Source organism: Ceratotherium simum, chromosome 6 (genome assembly GCF_057802395.1).
Source record: "Ceratotherium simum simum isolate JZ-2026a chromosome 6, ASM5780239v1, whole genome shotgun sequence".
Taxonomy (NCBI): Eukaryota; Metazoa; Chordata; class Mammalia; order Perissodactyla; family Rhinocerotidae; genus Ceratotherium; species Ceratotherium simum.
The window spans coordinates 69,087,953-69,109,485 of NC_141905.1; the positions used below are offsets into that span (position 1 = coordinate 69,087,953).

The 21,533-nt window shown below is 43.5% G+C and overlaps 1 protein-coding gene across 4 annotated transcripts in view; it reads right to left on the reverse strand.

The window, feature by feature from the left end:
* XPNPEP1 (X-prolyl aminopeptidase 1) overlaps positions 1–21,533 on the reverse strand; it is a 55,700-nt gene that overhangs the window by 24,675 nt on the left and 9,492 nt on the right. For 2 of the 4 annotated variants that reach the window (XM_014785715.2, XM_014785716.2), the window contains 3 exons: positions 16,947–17,071; positions 3,075–3,138; positions 1,795–1,899 (listed from right to left, as the gene is read on the reverse strand). In XM_014785715.2, the coding sequence (XP_014641201.1) occupies positions 1,795–1,899; positions 3,075–3,138; positions 16,947–17,071 (294 nt within the window). Of the gene's footprint in view, positions 1–1,794; positions 1,900–3,074; positions 3,139–14,868; positions 15,104–16,946; positions 17,072–17,823; positions 18,003–21,533 lie in introns of those variants that run through there. The other 2 variants (XM_087432568.1, XM_087432569.1) reach the window with 2 other exon arrangements.

Below are 21,533 nucleotides of genomic sequence, written 5' to 3' on the forward strand. Positions count from 1 at the left end.
CATGATCCACTAGTGTACAAGCAGAAAGTATTACAACATCTATTTGTATTTATTTTTTCTAAAAAATAAGAAATTAATCTTTGCTCGTATTTGAAATACAGATGGACACTAGTACATATATATAACATATAAACAAATATACATATATGTTGAGGATGCACAAGCCATTAACAGAGGCATGCAATCAAAAAGTTTAAAGGCCACAAGCCTGTCCATTTATAACAGCCCCACAGCCCCAAATGCCTGCCTCTGTGCGGGTGTGTGTGTGTGTACGTGACAGAGAGACTGTGTGAGCAAGTAGGGGAGGCGGACAATTCAATTGCAGCAACAATCCACCTGTAGATTTAGTGTTCTGTATTTCTAAAAAGATTTTTGAGAAATAGAAATTTAACATAAGTCCACTGCCAGGACAAAACTGTTCCAAACTCCTCCGTAAGACAAACAACACACATATATGTATATGGAGAGCGTGTGGTGCACACACAGGCACACACACCCCTCAGTCAGCTAGCTGCTTGGATCTTGGTCTCAATTCATTTCAGTGTCAACAGCCCTCTGTTTCCTGAACTGTGAGTCTACTGACAACCTGCTTTCCTCATTACTCCCTACAACAAACAAGAAATATCAGGTATCTTCTCTTCCTCACTTAGCACTGGTAGCCGCTTTTCTTCCCTCCTTATTTTCTGTTCCTCAAGTTCAAAATTCAGGAAGGAGAGACCATTGTAAATCACTAAAACCATATTTCTAAAGCCTATTTTAATGAAAAGGAAAAATACACACAGCACAAAATTAAACAAAAAACCCCAGTACACACACACTTATTAGTCACTGAGCTCTATGCTTTCCACATATTATTTCTTTAATCCTCACCATTTTATGTGGTACTTACTATTATCATCCCATTTGATAGATGAAGAAACTGAAGCAATGAAAGTGAAATAACTTGCCCAAGAAAATTCCAGACCCCTGCTCTTGTCCTGCGCACTGCTCTTCTCCAAAGCTGAGCTGCCAGAAGCAAGTCCTGGATCCTCAGAGAGATCCTCAGGGGGACAACTTCCTAGCTCGTGTTGCCAGTGGCCCCTTATTTTTATCTCACTTGGAGTCATGAGGCAGCAAAGAGCAATGGAAAGGCCCCCAGTGCACGAGTGAAATGCCAGGCAAGCTACGTGACCTGCAGCACATCAACTGTCCTCTCTGGCCCTCAGGTTCCCCTCACTAAAATAAGTATCTTGAACCAGGACCTTCCAAAATTGAACGCACAATGGTATGTATATACAAGCGTGCCATTTTCTTTGTTTTCCTTGTGCCATGAACTGGCTTTGTCCCTCCAAAATTCATAAGCTGAAGCCCTAATCCCCAGTGTGACTATATCTGAAAACAAGGGTTTTGGGAGATAATTAAAGTGAAGTCATAAGGGTGGAGTTCTAATTGGATAGGACTGGTGGCCTTCTACAAAGAGCAAGAGAGATCTCACTCTCGCTCTCTCTGCCATGTAAGGACACAGTGAAAAGGCGGCCATCTATAAGTTCGGAAGAGAGCTCTCACCAGAACCTAACCATGCTGGCACGCTGAACCTGGACTTCAGCCACTAGAACTGAGAAAATAAATCTCTGTTGTTTAAGCCACCCAGTCTGTGGTATTTTGTTATGGCAGCCCAAGCAGACTAAGACACCTTAGATTCTTAAAAGGGTCCATGCCCTCTTAAAAGGGTTAAGATCCAGAAGCCCTGAGGAGCTCTAGGGTCCCTTCCCAAAGCTGGCCAACTAAGGTTGTGCTGGCCATGCCTCTACGCACCCATCTTCATGAGTGTCCAGTTGCCATCCATCTGCTTAGCAGCCTGGAGAAAGTAGCGTCCATCAGTCCACATGGCTGCATGCTCTTCTGTGATGATGGCCGTGCCTGGAGCAGAGGAGCAAAAAAAAAGAGAAAAGCTTCTTACAACCACCCAGCAGCTGCACAAAATGGCAGCAGGCGGGCAAATACTGTGAGAGGCACCAGCTCCTATGTGGCTCCAGCCTCCCACCACCACTTTGGTGGGGCAGATGGGCCCTTGACTCCAGGGAAACCTCTAGGCAAGAAAAGACACCACCACTGACGACCAGCTGTGGGTCAAGCTCTGAATGAAGCAGTCCTGAGGCAGCCCAGTACCCAACTTGTACAGTATGAGTCAAGGCAAGTAGAACAGAGGACTGAAGACCTACAGCCAAAATTGGCTCATAATCAACAAGACAGCGGTGGACATGGTTCCTGTGCAGTAATCACTGTGATCTGCTCCACCAGACCCCCTAAAGGAGCTGTTTCACCTTTCCCAAGGCAGACCAACCAGACCCCGTGAAAGTTTACGTTGACTCAGGGATCACTGGCAGGCAGCTCATGCCTCCCACCTCTACCTGACTTCAGGGTTTTCAGGAGAAGTGCCAGCCAAAACCAATCCTAATGTGTCAACCACAGAAGCACTTACATCAAAGGAAGCAGTGGGCTAACTGTGAGGAGAGAGGAGCACTTGCCAAGTCGAGCTAGCTTCAGGGATAGGAGTTTGAAGGGGGAAAATCACCCTAAAACTCAAGGGCACAGAGTTTTTCCTTTAGAGGAAAAGTCAGGGCAGGGCACCAACGTAGCTCTACATTAACCATTGTTATCTAAACTGAAAGAGAAAACAGAGAAACCAAAAGCCAAGCACTTGGAGAACTATACAGGACCAGTAAGCTAAGGCAGGGGTTCTGGGGTGCAGTTAGTGTCCCCTTTCTTATTTGGAGTGCTACTTACACAGACATATTCAGTTTATTTGATACGATTTTCTGTATGACGTTATATCCAATAAAAAATGCAAAAACATTTTTTCTAAATAAAAATTTTTTAAAACCTTAAAAGCAAAGGCATAGAGAAAAGAGTTACTAAAAGGTGATTTTAGCGAGCTGGGAGATGCTAGGAACTCACACCTTTCTACAGAGGCTCAATGGGGAACGTCTGGTTTGCATTTTCTTTTTGATTTTATATCACAGGCTGAAACTCAGGCCAGTTATTTTTGGGAGTCAAACAAAAGTACACAAAGAACAGAGAATTCAGCAACTCACCCGCAGAGCCATCAAATCCAGAAACGAAGGCCCGCCGACAGTCACACGGAGCAATGTACTCACTCTGGAAAACAAAAAGGGATGACAAATTGGACCTCAACCAGTCACGCGCTGACTGTAGGCCCAGCAGGGACTACGAAGCCTGGCAAATCATTCGCACCTGCCTTCAAGGAACTGACAGTCTACCTGAAAGGGTAAGTTGAACATTTAAAAAATAAAAATTAGGGGCTGGCCCGGTGGCATATGGTTGGGTTCTCATGCTCTGCTTCGGCGGCCCGGGGTTCACATTCCAGGCACAGACCGACACACGGCTCATCGAGCCACGCTGTGGCAGTGTCCCACATACAAAGCAGAGGAAGATTAGCACAGATGTTAGCTCAGGGCTAATCTTCTTCAGCAAAAAGAGGAGGATTGGCAACAGATGTTGGCTCAGAGCCAATCCTCCTCACCAAAAATATAAAAAATAAATAAAAATTAGGTGTACACAGCAGAAGACCCTACAAATTAAGGACTAAAAAAGCTGTTCCCTTTAGCCTCTATTTCCTCATCTAGAGAACAAAGCAAGTCAAGAGAAACAGATCAAAATTGCTCTTTCCTGAGATCTTACTCAAAAAACAAAGCAATAGCCTTCTCCCTTCCTTGCCACTGACATTTAGGCATGTGTTATTTTTCTGAAATGTAAGGCGGTATTTCTGTTTTAAGTGTCAGTAATTCTCTAACTTAAGTCTCTTTAGGGATTAGTTTGTTTCTGAACTTCCTGTTTGCACCCCCCTCCAAGGTAGTGTCACCAATCACTCCCTCGCAGACCCTGTCCCTTCCTGTTAGGGAACCAGGGGAAATGCTTCCTCTAACCCAAGAGGCTTGCTTCGGTAAAATAAAACATCATGTCCAAATCCACGTCCTTCCCAGCTGATAATCCCCTCGCCTCTGAATGTAAGGGGTTAAGGAGTGAAGAAAGTAAAAGGTTCTCATTCCTGGGCAGAGGTATGAGGCCCAGGTATGCAGCTTCTGGTAACAGTCAGTGAGGCACAGAGAGCTGAGTAACTTGCCCCAAGTCACACAGCTAGTAAGCACCAGAGGCAGGATTTGAACTTGAGCAGTCAGCTCCAGAGTCAAGTCTGAAGCCCTACCCCATGCTGCCCCCATGTGACACATCATTTCTCATCCTCATAATGACTCTCCAGGATAAGACCAATAGCAAATGAGAAAACCGAGATGTGAAGACAGAATTGTTAAGTAATTTGCCCACTGACAGGTCAATAGCAGGGCCAGGATCTGGTCTGCTTGAGACCAGAGCCACTGCTCCTTCTACAGTTAGCAGGTTTCTCCCAAGCTAGAGGACCTGGCAGGGTTAAGAACGCTTAGGATAGAGAATGGTGCTGCCAGCTGGACCCCAAGGCATTAGGTCAACATGATATAGGGAAAAGAAAGCACCCATGTTTCACTCCTGCCATGTAGTTGAGAAATGCGCCCTTCACCAAGGCAGCTGCAATCACAGCCTCAAACCATCCACAGGACCACTAACCTTGGAGATGCTCGAAGGGCCAGCAGAGAATCGTGACAGGGATCTAGACCACACCTGCCCTCTAGCAGCCCAGCTATGTGGTCTGCAACAAGTCTCATCACCTCCCTCAGCCTCAGTTCCTCATTTCTAAAACAAGTCACTTCAGATTGCTAAAAGCAAAAGCAGGCACATGTTTTACCCCCAAAACATACAGGGCCATTTAATAGATAGCACTAAGAACACAGAAAAAAATGGCCACCAGCATCATTTATGAACTGTAGAATCCTCATTTGTGTATTAACCCAGTAATCGCTGGGAGCAAGATTTAAAAAAAAAAAAAGGCAAAAACGGGGAGGAGGGTTCTCACCCTTCTCCTACGATTGTTGTAAGGAACAGTAAGTTAATGTTTAAAACAACTCACCAGAAACCAAGAGTGCTGTGTATGTGCAATGGAAGAGATATTATTAATCTCTTCTTCCTGAATGGTGAAAAAGTATCTAAGAGGCTGGGAAAACTAAGCAAAAATAACTCTTGCGCTAAAAATCACAGTGCACAATGGGGAAGACACAGAGATGACACTCTCAACCAACAAGGAGGTTTCCCTGGCTCAGGGCTCTCCCACCTGTGACACACAGTGAGGACGCTGGCGAAGGGCTGGCAGAGAAAATACTGCTGATCTTGGTCCGGCCGGACTCTTCCACTCAGGGACACAGTTCTCGAGGAATGCCCCACCCCTCTCTGGGCAAGCCTGAGCGGAGGGATAGGACACCCACAAGGGTTTACCTAGAGCTGCCCACTGGCAAAGGCAGGAGGCGGATTTCTCCAAAGGGAGGTAGAATTAATAGCAGGTGGACATGTTTGGTTTGAGATCGAGATGAGGTCAGGGGCAAGAATGTCTAGACATGACCTAAGTGGTCAACACGCCAGAAAGACATCGCTGACTGAAGCTGTCACCTCCACACCAACAGGCTAAGCAGAGGCCAGACAAGCACTGGGCCCAGGCCTCCCACTCTTCTTCCCCCAGCCATGAAGCTGGCGAAGCCCAGGAACATTCTCCTAAACAACAGCCAAAGGTCTAAAATGAACCAAAGCCGCAGCATGACAGAAAAAAGGCACAAAGCACAGCTGCTGGCTTTTTCTCCAAAACCATCCATTTCTCTCCATCTCCAATACCAGCACTCAGTCCAAGCCTCCACATCTCTACCTGGACCACTGCCCCCACAATCCACTCTTCACACACACTCCAAGTGGGCTTTTCAAAATGTCTCTCTCTCTCTCATATCATGTTAGCATTCTGCTTAAAACCTGCCAATGGCTTCCCATCACATTTATGATAAAATCCACACCTCACTCCAGTCCCCAAAGCACCACTTGATCTGGCCCTGCTGTCCTCTCAGAAGTCTCCTCCCACTCTCCCTGCCACTCACGATGCTCCAGCTACACCACCTGCTTTCTGCTCTTTATACTTCCCAAGCCCATTCCTGCTTCAGGGCCTTTGCACATGCTCTTCCTTGTGCCTATGAAAGTCTCTCTCTGAACATGGCATGGCTCCTTCTCATCATTACATTTCAGATCTAATATCAACTCTGCAGAGAGGGGTGCCTGGACAACTCAGCCAAAGTAGCCACCTGGTCTCTTTTACCTCTCAGTATAGCACTTTTTCTAGATGTTTCTCTTCTTGATGAAGTTTTTTGACATTGTTATTGTATTGTCCTGCCCCCCTCTGCCCCCACTTCCCAGAATGTAAGTTCCATGAGATTAGGGTGTTTGTCTGTCTTGTTTGTCGCCGTCCCTGTACATGGCACAGGAAACACATGGTAGGTCCTCAGTCTATATTTGCTGAATAAATGAACAAGCAGAAGGAGAGATGAACCTTTTTCCCTCTACCTAGTTAAAACCTTAGCCATCTCTTTGAAGATAGAGGAAGGGCTACAAGCCTAGAAACTGGAAAAGGCAAGGAAATGGATTCTCCTCTGGAGCCTCCAGAAGTAACAGAGCCCTGCCAACCCACGCTTGACTTCAGACCTCCAGAACTGTAAGGTAATAAATTTGTGTTGTTGTAAGCCACTAAGTTTGCGGTAATTTGCTACAGCAGCAATAGGAAACCAATGCATTATCCAATAAGAAAGGAGAGGAGGGATTATAACTGGGGTTTCAAGTTCAAATGCCTTAGGGTACAGGCAGGTAAACTGAATGAGTAAAGCAGGACAAGGGGATATCTTTTCTAGACAGAGCAGCTCCTGCTCAATTCTGATTCCTGTCATGCTGGAATGCAGGCCACACATTGCCAACTTTCAGTATTTCAGGAGAAGCTAAATATAGGTGTGTTCATGAGAGATGACCCAACTTTTAAATGTTGGCATGTGATTCAAATAACGTAAATAATACACAGCCAAATAAAGCACATCTGTAAACTATGGAAAAAAAGCCTTAGCCACCTCTCAAAATCCAACTCAAACATGCCCTCTTCTACATAGCTTTCTGACCCACTCCAGCTTTCAGAGACCTCCCACATCTCTGAATCTTACAGGGCCATCCACACTGGCATTTATCCGTGCCCTGCCTTGGGTGATAACAAATAATATCAGCTAAGATGTACTAAACACCTACGAGTTACCAATAACTACATTCATTTCCTCTAATTCTAATCCTAACAGCAGATCTGGAAGATATCATCCTCTCCATTTACAGACTGGGGAAAAAAACAAAAGAATGAAGCTCAGAGTAACTTACTTACTTTCCCAAGGCACCACTGCTCTAAGTGGCAGAGTTGAGATCTGATCTCTCAAAGCCAATGGCCTTGCCACATTGCCAAGTAACCTCTGATTCTGAACAGACTGTGCACATCTGATCTGCACAACTGGATTATAAACTCTGAGGGAAAAAGGAACACAAAGTATGCCCCATATCTACCTCTACCTTCATCAACCACATAATAGATTCTCCTACACCCAGGAGTCAAACCCCCATTCAAGCCTGGCTCCCCCCATTACCAGCTGGGTAAACCTAGGGCTCGACTTCCTCATCTGTAAAATGGGGATGATAATAAGGCCCACTTTGGAGGGTTGAGTTGTGACATAAAGCAATTAGCACACATTAAGCTTCGATAAACTGCAGCACTTATTACTACGCACCAGGCAATGAGACAGACTCCATAGGAAACATAAGAAAGTATCTTCTCAGAGTGGACAATCTGGCCAGCAAAACAAGACAGATATCCATGAAACATTAGCCCTAATAAACAGCCACATAAACCACGCTGAATATGCAATATGGTATTTGCTATAATTTTAAACACGCTCAGATCTGCCTTGAATCCATCAGACCCAGCTCAGACATTTGACCTGGGCCACCACAGATAGGTGAGGAGAAGCAGGAGGCAATCCAGAGAGGGGAAAGGTGCGAGAAAGCCCAGAAGCAAGAGGTCTGCAAGGAGACGAGGAGACGGTGAGCTAATTAACCTGATTGCAGGGGGAAAGTTCAAGGGAGTGGCAGCAGAGATTCCTGGAAAGGTAGGCTAAAGACAATGGTCAAGGACCTCACGCATCACACTAAGAGGCTTGAACTTTATCCTGCAAGTTCAGTAGAGGGTGGTGACATGACCAAAGCTGGATTTTAAGAAGAGTAGGTCAACATGGCTACATGCAGATAGAATAGGACAAGCAAGGCTTATGGCTGAGTGCCAAAATAAGCGTGTCTAAAAGTTATTAGGGCCCACACTGGGGTGACATCTTTCCCCCTTCCCAACCCTTCACCCCTGTAAACCATGAGCCTGGCATAGTGCCTCAGACATACTAGGTTCTCAACAAAAACAAAAACAAATGAGTAAAGGGCTGTGTGTCCACAGGAAGTCCCACAGGTTAGACTGTCGATGAAGACAAGGGCTACCTCTTCCTATACATCAGGTAACTCCCAGACTTTGGTATTTTCTTCTCTCTTAAATGAAACCAAGTCAAGGTATGTGGGAAAATCGGATAGCTGTCCAAAGATTCACACCCTTTCCTTAGCGTACAGTTGCTAGAAAGTGGCTTCCCATCCATCCCACTTCATTTCCCAGGCCCCCTTGCATCTAGCTGGCGTCACATGACTCATTCTCACCAATAGAATGTGTGTGGGAGATGATACCTGAGTCAGGGCAAATTAAAAATGGGTGTGCCCTCTCCATACTCCTTCCCCTTCCACCAGCTGGAATGGTGGCATCAGAGGACGGAAAGAGCCTGGATCCCTGAATCACTCTTCTTCCTAGTAGAAGAAAGTCACCCACCAACCAGGAACACCCACTCTAGACTGTTACATGAACAAAAAATAAGGCTCCACAGTACCGGGCCACTGAAACTTTGAGCTGTGTTACCACAGCTAGCATTATTCTAATTAATACAGTGGATAAAATCACCCTGGGATAAAAATCACTACCCCCATCCCAGGAGAGTGCCTGTTTAAGAAATACAAAACAAAACAGGAAGCCGACTGCAGGAGGAATTGGAGTAGGATCCAAAGAGTCTGGGAAAATCTGACTCATGTCTTCCAGGAGGAGGAACCATAAACAGCCAAAAACTTAAGCTGACAGAGTCACCCCTGACAGAACGTGACCCTTTGACTAAGCCCAGCCCAAACGTGGAATATGGGGCCTTACAGATGGGGAGGATGAAGAATTCGGATTTCTATAAGTAGGTGCTGGCGAACCTCTGGCCCCAACCAATGATTCTCCTGGGTTGAGGCCAGTGGTCCCCACACATCCCAACATTTGTCTTAGATGATACATGAAAGTATCCAGATTCCCAAAGAGAATGGACAAATCCTCACTGTAAAAGTCCCCCTGGGCCCAAATTCATTAATACCACAACCCTTATTCTGAGTTTACAAAGAAAAAACCCTTAGAGTCACAGAGGACAGAGAGAAGCAGACCCCTGAAGTGCCAAGTCCTTGCGCAATTATGCATTTGGGGTGTGTTTTCTCTCTAGCATGGAACAGTGTGTGGGTGTGTGTATTTGTGTTTTGGAAAGTATACAAAAGACAGAATTCAAGATTCCCCTTCATTTCTCCAACACCCTCCCTTCCCTACCCTTAGGAGAAATGCCATCAACCCTGAATCTAGCCTGAAATGAAACAATTAGGAACAAGAGCCACAGAGAACAGCAGCCTCTCTATTACTGAGGAGGCTGCTGTGGAAGGTCACACATGAAGCTTTCCTCCTTGTCCTCATAGTCCTGGCAAGGACCTAGAGTCCCACTTAACAGTCACCCGAACTATGCCCCTCCTCTCCACAGGAACCGAAACAAGGGACACGGGACTTCTCATTCCTTTCTGTGGATGGCACCACAAAAACTCTCGGGTTCCAAACTTCCCAATCCCCTCTGCCATCTGCCTGCCAGACCCACACTCCATCTGTGTTCTATTGCTTCTCCTCCAAACCCTTCTCTTCCTCTCTGCTCCTAAGGCCAGCACCCAAGTCCGGGCCCTCTGTACCCTGACTCTGGGATCCTGAAATGGCCTCCTAACAGGTTTCTCAGTTCCCAGTGTCTCCCTTCCCCAACCCATACAAAACACTGCTCCCTCTGACTGATCACGTCACTCTCTTGTTCAGAGACCCTCAATGAGTCCCTACTACCTAACAAAAACCTAAACTCCTGACTCTGGTGGTCAAGGCCACCCATGACCAGTCACAGGTAGCTCTTGAGTGGCCTTAACCAGGCCCCTATTTTTCCTTCTTTTACAAAGTTATCATTATTCATGTTCCCCTATTTCCATGGATTTGCTCATGGTATTTCTTGTACCTCTCTATCTCCAAGCATCTAAATTCTACCTTTTCACATTCAGTTTACATAGAGTTCCTCCATGAAGACTTCCTCAATCCTGCCAGCTTAAAATATTCCCTCTCAACTATGAATTCTATCCACACTTTATCTAAATCTGTGCTGTCCATTACAGAAGCCACTAACCACGTGTGGCTACTGAATACTTGAAATGTGACTGAGAAACTGAATATTTAATTTTATTTTAATTAATTTAAATATGAATTTTAAAACTGATGCTCAAGACTCAGTTATTAGAAAAGTTTTAAGTATGTTTAGAATACCTTGGGGGCCGGCCCCGTGGCTTAGCGATTAAGTGCGTGCGCTCCGCTGCTGGCGGCCCGGGTTCGGATCCCGGGCGCGCACCGACGCACCGCTTCTCCGGCCATGCTGAGGCCGCGTCCCACATGCAGCAACTAGAAGGATGTGCAGCTATGACATACAACTATCTACTGGGACTTTGGGGGAAAAATAAATAAATAAATAAAATTAAAAAAAAAAAAAAAGAATACCTTGGGTAAGTCCATTTTTTCAACTGTAAATTTTGTGATCTAAATACAGATCAAATATTCCCAATGAACATCTCACATTTAAATTGAGATGTTTTGTAAATGTAAAATACACACTAGATTTAAAGACTTAGTATTAAAAAAAGAAAATAAAATATCTCATTAATAATTTTTTATACTGATGATGTATTGAAACGATAATATTTTGGACACATTGGGGTAAATAAAATATATTATTAAAATTAACTGCACTGTTTCTTTTTACTTTTTTTAATATGGCTCTATGAGAACACTTAAAATTACATATGTGCCTCACATTTCTACTGGACAGTGCTGATCTAGTCCTTTCCTATGACATTTACCAGTTTCCATTTTGTGTCAGCATTTGTGACCATGGCTTATCTACTCTTTAATCTCTTTAAGGGGATATTTTCCCTCATTCTTCTCTATAATAATAATAACAACAGCAACAATAATAGCAGCGAATACAATGAGATTTACTAGGTGACAGACATGCTTTAAGCATTTACATCTATTAACTCACTTAATCCTGACAATAGCTCAGTGAGGTGGATGTGTCACTATCTCCTTTTTGCAGATGGGAAAACTAGACTCAGAAAGTTTAACTGACACTTAGGAATTTGAGATAACTTGCCTGAGGTCAAGCAGCTAGCTAAGTGGCAAATCTGGCATGTGAACCCAGACAGTCTTAAGAGCACACATGCTTACCTGTATGCTAACCACCTGCCCTCTGCATTTGCCCCAATCCTTAGCCCTGAGCAGGGAGTCAGGAAATATGCACCAAACACAACACAACTTCTCCCACCTTCCAAGGCAGACAGCTAAGCTACAGCAATAGAAATGACAGTGCAAGATTATAAAAGAAAAATGATGGGGGTGAGGGGGTAGAGGACAGCAAGAATACAAGAATATAAGTTTGTGAAGCCTAAACAAACAGTGACTTCCACAATAAGAGTGACAGCTAATATGGAGCAAGCTTAACTTTTTGTGTTTTCAGGATGTTGCTGGAAAACACATTTTGCTGGGATTAGAGCCTCAGTTTCCTCATCTAGGGAGGAGCCATCCAATCCCGATATTCCAGGATCATTAGCAGGAGATGAAGTGCTCAGGGAAAGCCTGGAACATCATCACCTGTGGTCTGGCCAGCCTCACTGCCATTTCCAAAGTTTAACAAGGAATTGCTGTGGGTGTATTAGACCACACCCTAATGTCAAAGACAGAGAACTCTTAAAAATCAATCACAGTATTGGACCAAAAACCAGCTTTATGATGAGAAAAAAAAAAAAGTTGGCTCAGGAACAGCACCCAGGACCAAGAACATCAAGATAAACTTGCCTTGGCTACAAGAACGTCCCCTACTAGTAAACAGATAGATTGTATCCTAACTCCAGGCAAAAGAAAACTGAAACTGAAATTCAATACTACAAAGCTTCTAACACACTCTTATCCGGAAACCTTCAACATTTAATTCAAGTATTACTCACAGGTCAAATCCTTCCATACAATGAGGCCTCCTCTGAGATAAAGGCTCATAAATAAAGCAGAACTATTAGGAGTCTTTGGCTGGGGCTCATGACAGCCTATGAGACCCCTTTCAGAGGCAAGACCCAATTTCAGTCAACGATGTGCTAGCAGACTGTGATGGTTAATTTTGTCTCAACTTGCCTGGGCTAAGGGATTCCCAGATAGCTAGCTGGTAAAACATTATTTCTGGGTGTGCCTTTGAGGTTGTTTCTGGAAGAGATTAACGTTTGAATCAGTAGACTGAGTAAAGATTGCCCTTACCACCCGCTGGAAATCATCCAATCCACTGAGGGCCTGAATAGAACAAAAAGGCGTTGGAAGGGCGAATTTGCTCTCTCCTATTTGAGCTGGGACATCCATCTTCTCCTGCCCTCCTTATCAGCATTCTTGGTTCTCAGACCTTCAGACTCAGATGGAGACTTACATCATTGGTGCCATCTGGAAGCTGGAGAACCAGGAAAGCCAGTGGTATAGTTCCAGTCCAAACCCCAAGGCATAAGAACCAGGGGAGCTGATGTTGCATGGGCCAATACCTCATAATAAATCTCTCTCTATATATAGATATCTATATATATATCTTACTGGTTCTGTCTCTCTGGAGAGCCCTGACCAATATCAGGACTTACAGAAGACCCCAAACCAACTGCTACATAATGTGCTCTAGCCAAAGGAACCACCATTCTGCTCAATAATGAGATAGGACAGCTGCAATCAAATCAGCCCACGGTAGCTGCCTGATGTTTGAAAAGGAAAAAATGAAAAGCACCACTGGTCAATCCAGCAGAGAATCCATGTAACAGGAAGCACAAGTCCAAAGACTGACAGGAGGTGGAGAAGGGCCCATCAGAGGGGCCCAGGCAGGAGAAGAAAAAAGGAGTTCCTTGAGGACAAGGCCAGCGTCTGCCCTTCTTAAATGGTGGGGTGCCCAGCTCCTCTGCTACTTATGCCTCCTACCATGACTCAGGCCCAAGTTGTGTTGGCCAACCTACTTACTCACCCAGTCCTTAGTGAAGACGAAACTTTGGTTCCTATGAAAATGGTGAACCTTGTTTGTCTATTCCAGAGAACAGAGGTGAATGGAAGAATTCCATTATCAACCCCCACCCTAAGCCTCACCAGTCTCTCCTCACCTCCCCACTGCCTAATAAATCTAACATTAATGTACCCAGCCTCCACGGCTTCCTCACGTGCCACCAACCTCCTTTCTACCTCCATCTTCTACTTCTCCTAGACCAGTACCTCGTACTTTCTCACCTCCCCCCTCATCCACTTTTACATGCAAAACCCTCATCTTTAGTGGCCTCTCCTCTCCACACACTGATCTCCCTTCCTCTCACCTCTTTGAGTAACAAGTTCTAACCCATCATGGTATGAAAAGTGCAATTGTGGATCAATAGACCAAGGAATTCCACAGAACACTGAGTCCCCTAGCCCACCTCTGAGATGATCACAGAATTCCATGGACATTTAACTACCGAAAATGCTGAATACTCCATCCTCTCTCCTTGCAGTTGCACAGTGCACATTAGTATATTAAAGGCCCTGAGAAGTCCTGCAGTTAAGAAACTGTTCAAATGGGCAAAGAATAGACACTTGAATAGACATTTCTCCAAAGAAGATATACAAATGGCCAACAAGCATATGAAAAGATGCTCAACATCACTATCATCAGGGAAATGCAAATCAAAACCACAATGAGATATTACTTCACACCTGTTAGGATGGCACTACCAAAAAAAAAACAGAAAATAAGTGTTAGCAAGGATGTGAAGAAATTAGAACCCTTGTGCACTGTTGGAGGGAAAACAGTATGCAGATTCCTCAAAAAATTAAAAATAGAATTACTGTATGATCCAGAAATCCCACTTCTGGGTAAATGTCCAAAAGAACTGAAAACAGTGTCTTGAAGAGATATTTACATACCCATGTTCACTGCAGCATTATTCACAAGAGCTAAGAGGTGGAAGCAAGCTAAATGTTCATCAATAGATAAATGGATAAAGAAAATGTAGTATATACATATGATGGAATATAATTCAGCCTTAAAAAAGAAGCAAATCCTGTCATAAGCTACAACATAGATGAAGCTTGAGGACATTAGGCTAAGTGAAATAAGCCAGTCACAAAAGACAATACTGCAGGACTCCATTTATATGAGGTACTCAAAGTAGTCAAACTCTTAGAAATAGAAAGTAGAATGGTGATTGGTGGGGGAGGCGGTGGGGCTGTTCAATGGGTATAGAGTTTCCATTCTGTGAGACAAAAAAGTTCTAGAGATCTGTTACACAACAATGTACATACAGTTTACTGTACTGTACACTTGAAATAGTTAAGATGATAAATTTTATGTCAAACTTTTTTACCACACACAAACAAAAAATAACTGTTCAGCTCATTTCACTATTTTCTTGACCACTGAATACATTTTTTGCAAAATAGCTTACAAGACCCAAGAGGAATGCTGTAGAATACAGTTTGGGGAACACCACTCTCAAAACATCACAGTATCCTGAACTTCATGCTGTTGGCTCAAATCATCCAATCCCTTTGGTTATTCATTTCAGCCCTTCATTTGGTCCTAAGGCCAGGAAATCTCATGTCTCCAGGCAGGAGTCCAATCTTGATGTTGTCCCCAGGTTAACTCTAGCCTGACACTGTCACAACCATGTGGTCTGGCACCTGTAGGGAGGGGCAGAAAGGAGGCCAACTGAAGTGGACATCTTTTGGGAACTTGGCTCAATTTACAGTAATACTCTTATCTGCTAGCCCCTCCATCATGGTGGACCCTCATCAGTCATGTCTGCACCACATTTTGCTATCCCACATACCATGTGCGTGCACGTGCACACACACACACACACACACACACACACACAAACCAGGACCAAGGGTAAACACAAAGCTACTACGCCAATCAAGTTCTCATCCAGGACTCTGGATTTGGGATTAAGGTTCTAGTTCAATCTGGTATCTTGAAAGTAAGAGAATTGAGATAAAGAGATATAAATGGGGGAACTGTTGGGTGGCCAGCAATCTACCTTGTTGCCTGAGAAAGACAGAAACTGATCTGCAGCAAGAGATGAAACTCCTCCCATCCCAGTTCTAAAAGGCCAGCTGCATTCCAGCCCTTAGCTTCCACAAGACACCCTATCTGAGGCCCTGACAATGCACAACTCAAGAGACCACTATTCACAACCTAGAGTTGTGCCAGTGCAGTGGCCCTGCCCCTAAACCCTTATAAAGCATTTTTATTGCTCAAAGTACCTCCAGGTGGTTTCTGTTACCCGCAAGTAAAGAATCCTAGAACACCAGCCATATTTCCCACAATTGCTTTTTACTTCCCTGGGCTTTTGCCAGGGGAACTTGCCATACTGTTTCTGAAAAGCACTCCACGCTTCCCTGCTTCTCTGCCCTTGCTCTTACTAATCCTCCTGCCTAGAATCCTTTCCCCGTCCTCTATTTATCCAACTCTACCCATGTTTCAAGGTCCAGTTCAAATGCCTCTCCTGCCCATGAAGCCCTCATCATCCTCCTTTCCCACCCTCAAACTTCCACACCTCTGTCCAGATTTCGTTGATGGCACCTTGCAATACAGACATGTGTATGCATATCTTAACTCCATTACTAAACTGTATGCTTCTTGAGACCAGGACCATTCCTGTCTTCGTGTCAGGTACCATACCTAAGGCAGTGCTTTGCTGATAAGCAAAGGCTGCAAAAAAAATATATGTATAGATGATGACTCTATGGAAGAATAGCACTTGATATACTATCTCATCTCTCTACTAAACATAAGCACAGTGAGAGCAGGAATTCAATCTTAAATTCATCTTTGTAACCCTACAGTACCATGACCATGGTGTGGGCATTCAAACACTTGCTGACACAACGACCTAAAAGAGTAAATCCTAGAATCCTTTCATCCTTCTGCCCTTCAGCCCCATCACAGGCAATCTCCACCTCTCCAAATCCGACTTTCCCAAATTTAGATCACTAGTATTCTCAGAAGTAAAGGACACTTACTGAGTTGTTTCCATCAAAGGTGGTGGTTGGGGGAAAGGTAGAGGTGATATTCAGAATCATCCCTAAAACCTGCTAGCATGCAGATCCATGACGACTTTCTGGCTGCTCTTCTGGCCATGTCCCAGAAGGATGGGACAGTCTGGAAGGGGAGAAGGGAGGCAGGACAGACAATTCTGCTAGAGATAGAGTGTGGCAGAAGAGATGGGGTAAAGTGTGTCAACAACAGAAAGGTTCAGACTTCTGTCCCTTTCTTTGTCTGTTAATTCTTCCACAATTTATTGAAAGCTGGCTATATTCACTGGAAACAAGGAAGCCAGGGCCAAATTAACAAGCATTCAGTGAGAATCTACTGGATAAGGTCCCTGTGCCAAGCCCTGGAGGACATGCTTAGTTGTGGATTGACAACTAGAATCCTACAAACACACTGGGGCTGGGGGGAAACAATGAAAAAAGACGAGAGGATGATGAGTTCCATCACTGGCCCATCTCCATTCAGTACCTGGTGGGCATCTCCTGACGGGATGATGTAGGCCTGGATCGGTTCTGTCACATACTCCGAGTTTCTCATGGCTTGTCTCAGTTGCCGAAGCAGCTCCGAAGTTACCTTTGGAGCCATTCTGCTGTCTGCAACAACAGGAGAGTTTATTCCAAAACCAGCCTATGCCGTGTAACTCAGGGACTAGTTCAAAGGGAGCCCTAGAGAAGTGCTTACCCCTAGCTGCGTCTTCAAACTGACCACCCCACCACCAGACCAAAACCAAAGCTGCCAGAAACTCTAAAGTTCACAGTTCTCAGATACCACTTCCAAACAGCCATTCATGGCAAGAAAGGTTGAGCCACTAATAATCATTCCAAATATCAGATACCTCTTTCACTTCTAGGGTTTTATTCTAAGGAGATAAACAGATGCACGAAGATATATGTTTATCTTTGTTTATAGTAGTAAAAAAAATGGGGAAAATACATAAATTGGTTAAACGAACTATAATACATACAACAGCACACTATGAAAACATTAAAAATTACACAGGCCTCTATTTAACTTGCAAAGATACCACCAACACTGGTGGGTGACTAAAAACAGATTACAAAAGAACATGTATAGATTGTTCTTATTTAAAATTCTGTATGTATATAGGCAGAGAGAAGTTTCTAAAGGCCAGTCACCCAAGTGTTAATTAGTGGTTACCTCTGGTTAGAGGATTTGGAGTGATTTCTGTTTTCTTCTTCTTGTGTTTTACTGCTTAAGTTTGACTGCTTTAAAAAAGTATGTTTTATATTTTTTGTTAAATAGTTAACCACAGATTAATGGTTCGTAGAAAGGTCAGTCTACTAGAAGTCAAAAGTCTAAGTCGTGTGCTCTAGTGAATACCTACTATCAATGGGGTGTGCGACCTCAGGGAGAAGGGGACAGGGCCTCACTGCTCTGTGTTCTCCTCTCTAAAATATGGTAAGAGCAGAGTAGATCCAGCGTTTTCAAACTGAGGCCCTAAGAAGTTCCAGGGGTCCCGCGGAGCCTATCATCCCAATAAAACTAAAGCTGGAGTCACTAGCTCTAGAAAAATACAGAAATATAAAAATTATTAAAAAGAAAATAGTAGGGACATTAATGTAATCCTACTAGAAATTCTTAAACTTTTACTAATTTCTAAGTAGTCAAAATCAAAAGAGCATTGCCTCCTAGTGAGTACAAGAGACTGTTTCTATGTGATAAAGGCACAGATGATGCAGGCTGACTCTCAAATCACTTTAGTCGGTTCCTCCAAAAAAACCAGTTCTCAAAAAATACTGATATCAGTGAGTGGTTCCAATAAATCATACCACGTGATAACTACAGAAATATGACATAGATATATGACTATATCATAGCTATAGTTCCATGAGTACATAACAAAACAACTTCAGAAAAAGCCAATTATAGAACAATCATCATACATGTTTTACTACACCCCATATATTGGCACAAAACTATACTATTAGAATTCAAGTAGAATAATGAGTTTTTCCAACTCATTTTTCTAATTGATTTTTTTTACAGCAGTTATAAGTTCACAGCAAAATTGAGCAGCAAGTGTATTCCCATATACCCCTCTGTACACACAGCCTCCCCTACCAGCAAGATCCCCCACCAGAGTGGTACATTTGTTATAACCTACATGAACCTACACTGACACATCATTATCTCCCATGGTTTATATTAGGGTTGACTCTTGGTGCCGTACATTCTACAGGTTTTGACAAATATATAATGACATGTATCTATCATCATGGTATCATACAGAATAGTTTAATAGTTTTTATTGCCCTAAAAATCCTCTCTGCTTAGCCTATTTATCTCTCCCCCCACCACCTGAACCCCTGGCAATGACTAATCTTTTTACTGTCTCCATAGTTTTGCCTTTTCCAGAAAGTCACACAGTTGGAATCACACAATACATAGCCTTTTCAGACCAGCTTCTTTCACTTAGCAATATGTATTTAAGGGTCTTCCATGTCTTTTCACAGCTTGATAGCTCATTTCTTTTTAGTGCTGAATAATATTCCACTGTCTGGATGTATCACAGTTTGTTTATCCATTCACCTACTGAAGAGCATCTTGGTTGGTTCCAAGTTTTGGCCATTATGAATAAAGCTACTATAAACATCCATGAGGTTTTTGTGCAGACGTAAGTTTTCAACTCCTTTGGGTAAATACCAAGGAGCATGATTGCTGAATTATATGCTAAGAGTATATTTAGTTTTGTAAGAAGCTGCCAAAGTGGCTGCACCATTTTGCATTCCCACCATTAATGAATGAAAGTTCCTATTGGTCCACATCCTCACCAGCATTTGGTGTTGTCAGTGTTTTGGATTTTGCCAGCCCATTCCTTAAACAAATAAAAAATATTTTACTTAACCAAATACATCGTAATGTACAATGCTGTAAGCAGTGGAGAGTTACATTGAGACCATTATACTACAGGTTATCTTCAAGGACTGACACCCTGACTCACTGTGGCTTGTACTGTGCTAGGTATGGATCCCTTTTTGGTTCTTTTTCTTTAACATTTTCATTTGCTTCTCCTCCATCATCGCCAGCACCTTGAGCTATAGAAGCCTCAGTCACTGTGGTTATCTCCAATAGATTTCCCTATAAGGTGCCATACTGATCTTAGGACTCACTGAAAAAGTGCCCCAATTATAACCTGCAAGAGCAGCTTCAGCTGCCAGCCTCAGCGCTCTACCTCAGGAGTCACTGAAGGATAGAAGTACTCAAAGAGAGTCACTGGAAATGGTCCTATTCACAACTCAAACCTGTCCATGTTCCTGGCATTACAGCTGCACTTGAACACTTTTCAGAGGGGCATCCTCTCCTTTTGTCTGATCTACTGAACCTATAATTTCTCATCTGTCTTAGAAAGAGGAATCTGAAGTATCTGATCTGACCTAAGTTCGTATGCCAACATCACCACTGGGTTCAAAATGAAGCCTATTGTGACCTTACAAGTTTGCCAGCATCTGAAAACTTCATTACGACCTATTTCAGGAGCTTCAGAATAGACTTGTGTGTCCAAACCATATATCTGAGCAAGTTAACGTTAAAAAGAATCAAGCCAAAATGTAGACTTAACTTTGGAGCAGTATTTCAACCCTGACTGCACATTAGAACTACCCGGGGAACTTATGATTTAATTAGTCTGGAGTGCAGCTGGAGCATCTGGAATTTTAAAGAGCAAATATATGATAGAAGCCAATATTGTTTCTTTCAAGATCATTAATTTCCTTATAGAATTTGGCTTCTATTTGAGCATATTCTGACTTAAGGATTTTGATGGCACTGACTGGGTGTTTATAGCACTGACTGTTAAATGTATCAACATTGTCAGTCACTGACTTCATCAATAAACTCAACAGAACCAATGGCAAGCACAAAATCCTCAATTACTAACAGAAAACCATCAAAGGCAAATGGAGCAGGGCAAAGACACCTCTGTCTCCTGGTCACCATAACCTGCCTCCTCATCACCACATTCTGACCTTCATCACCATCTCCTGCCTCATCGTCACATTCCTCCTCTTGACTGGCCTCCCCAGAATCATCAGCATCATCAGCTTCACTCTACTACAGTGGCATTTTCACACTTCCCTCCACAATGCCACCTGTCCCCATTACCACTCTTAACACTTCCCCTGGCTCCTTCCTCCTCATCTTCATGCCCTTCACATTTGGTTGGTGTCCTTGGTGCAGCCACTTCTTTGTCACCATTATCAGACACAATGAAAGAACTCCCAATACCATAACCAACAGCTAGGATGTGGTAAGGGGCAGTGGCAGCAAGAGCAAAGGTAGAGAAGACAGCAACAGGCAGCGGCTGAGGCAACGGGCTGTGGCAGTGGAGACAACTACCACTGAGGTGCATACAATGGGAAAAGAGGCTGAGGCAGCTGTAGCCACAAGGACAACAGACCTTGAAAGTGACTGAATGGGTGGGCAGCTAGGGCTGAGGAGGGGACAGGAGTGGAAGCAATTACAGGATTCAGCCATTGAGGTAGCAGTGGTTGAAAAGGCAGCCAAGACGACGGAGATGAAAGCCGAAGCTGGCGACCCCCATAGGGTAATTTTTATGAGGATTAAATAAGTTACTATACGTAAAGCACTTAGAAACAGTAAACACATATTAAATATTATATGTTTACAAATATTAGAGTTAGATACATAATTAACTAATCATGAAAGCAACCATGAAAAACAGTGCAACAGGTGTACATATCACTTTTCTTTAAGGCAGGGACCAGGTCATCCTCATCTCTGAATCTATGTATCTAGCCCAGCACCTAACACATACATATGCTCACTCAAAGATGGCTGAATAAATGTCAAAACTTTATGTCTCTGATTTTTTCAGACTCAACATAATAAACAGTAATGACTCTTCAGTGAAAGAAGAAAGCTAGGATCTTAGAAGATGTCATATTATAGCATCTGCTCATTCCCATTACTTTCCAGAAATGTTAGAAGCAGCCAAGAGCTAATCAGGGTATACAGAGAAACGGGAAGCCAAGAGCAACAAGCCTAGTCCATGATGTAACATTAGCCCATACACTG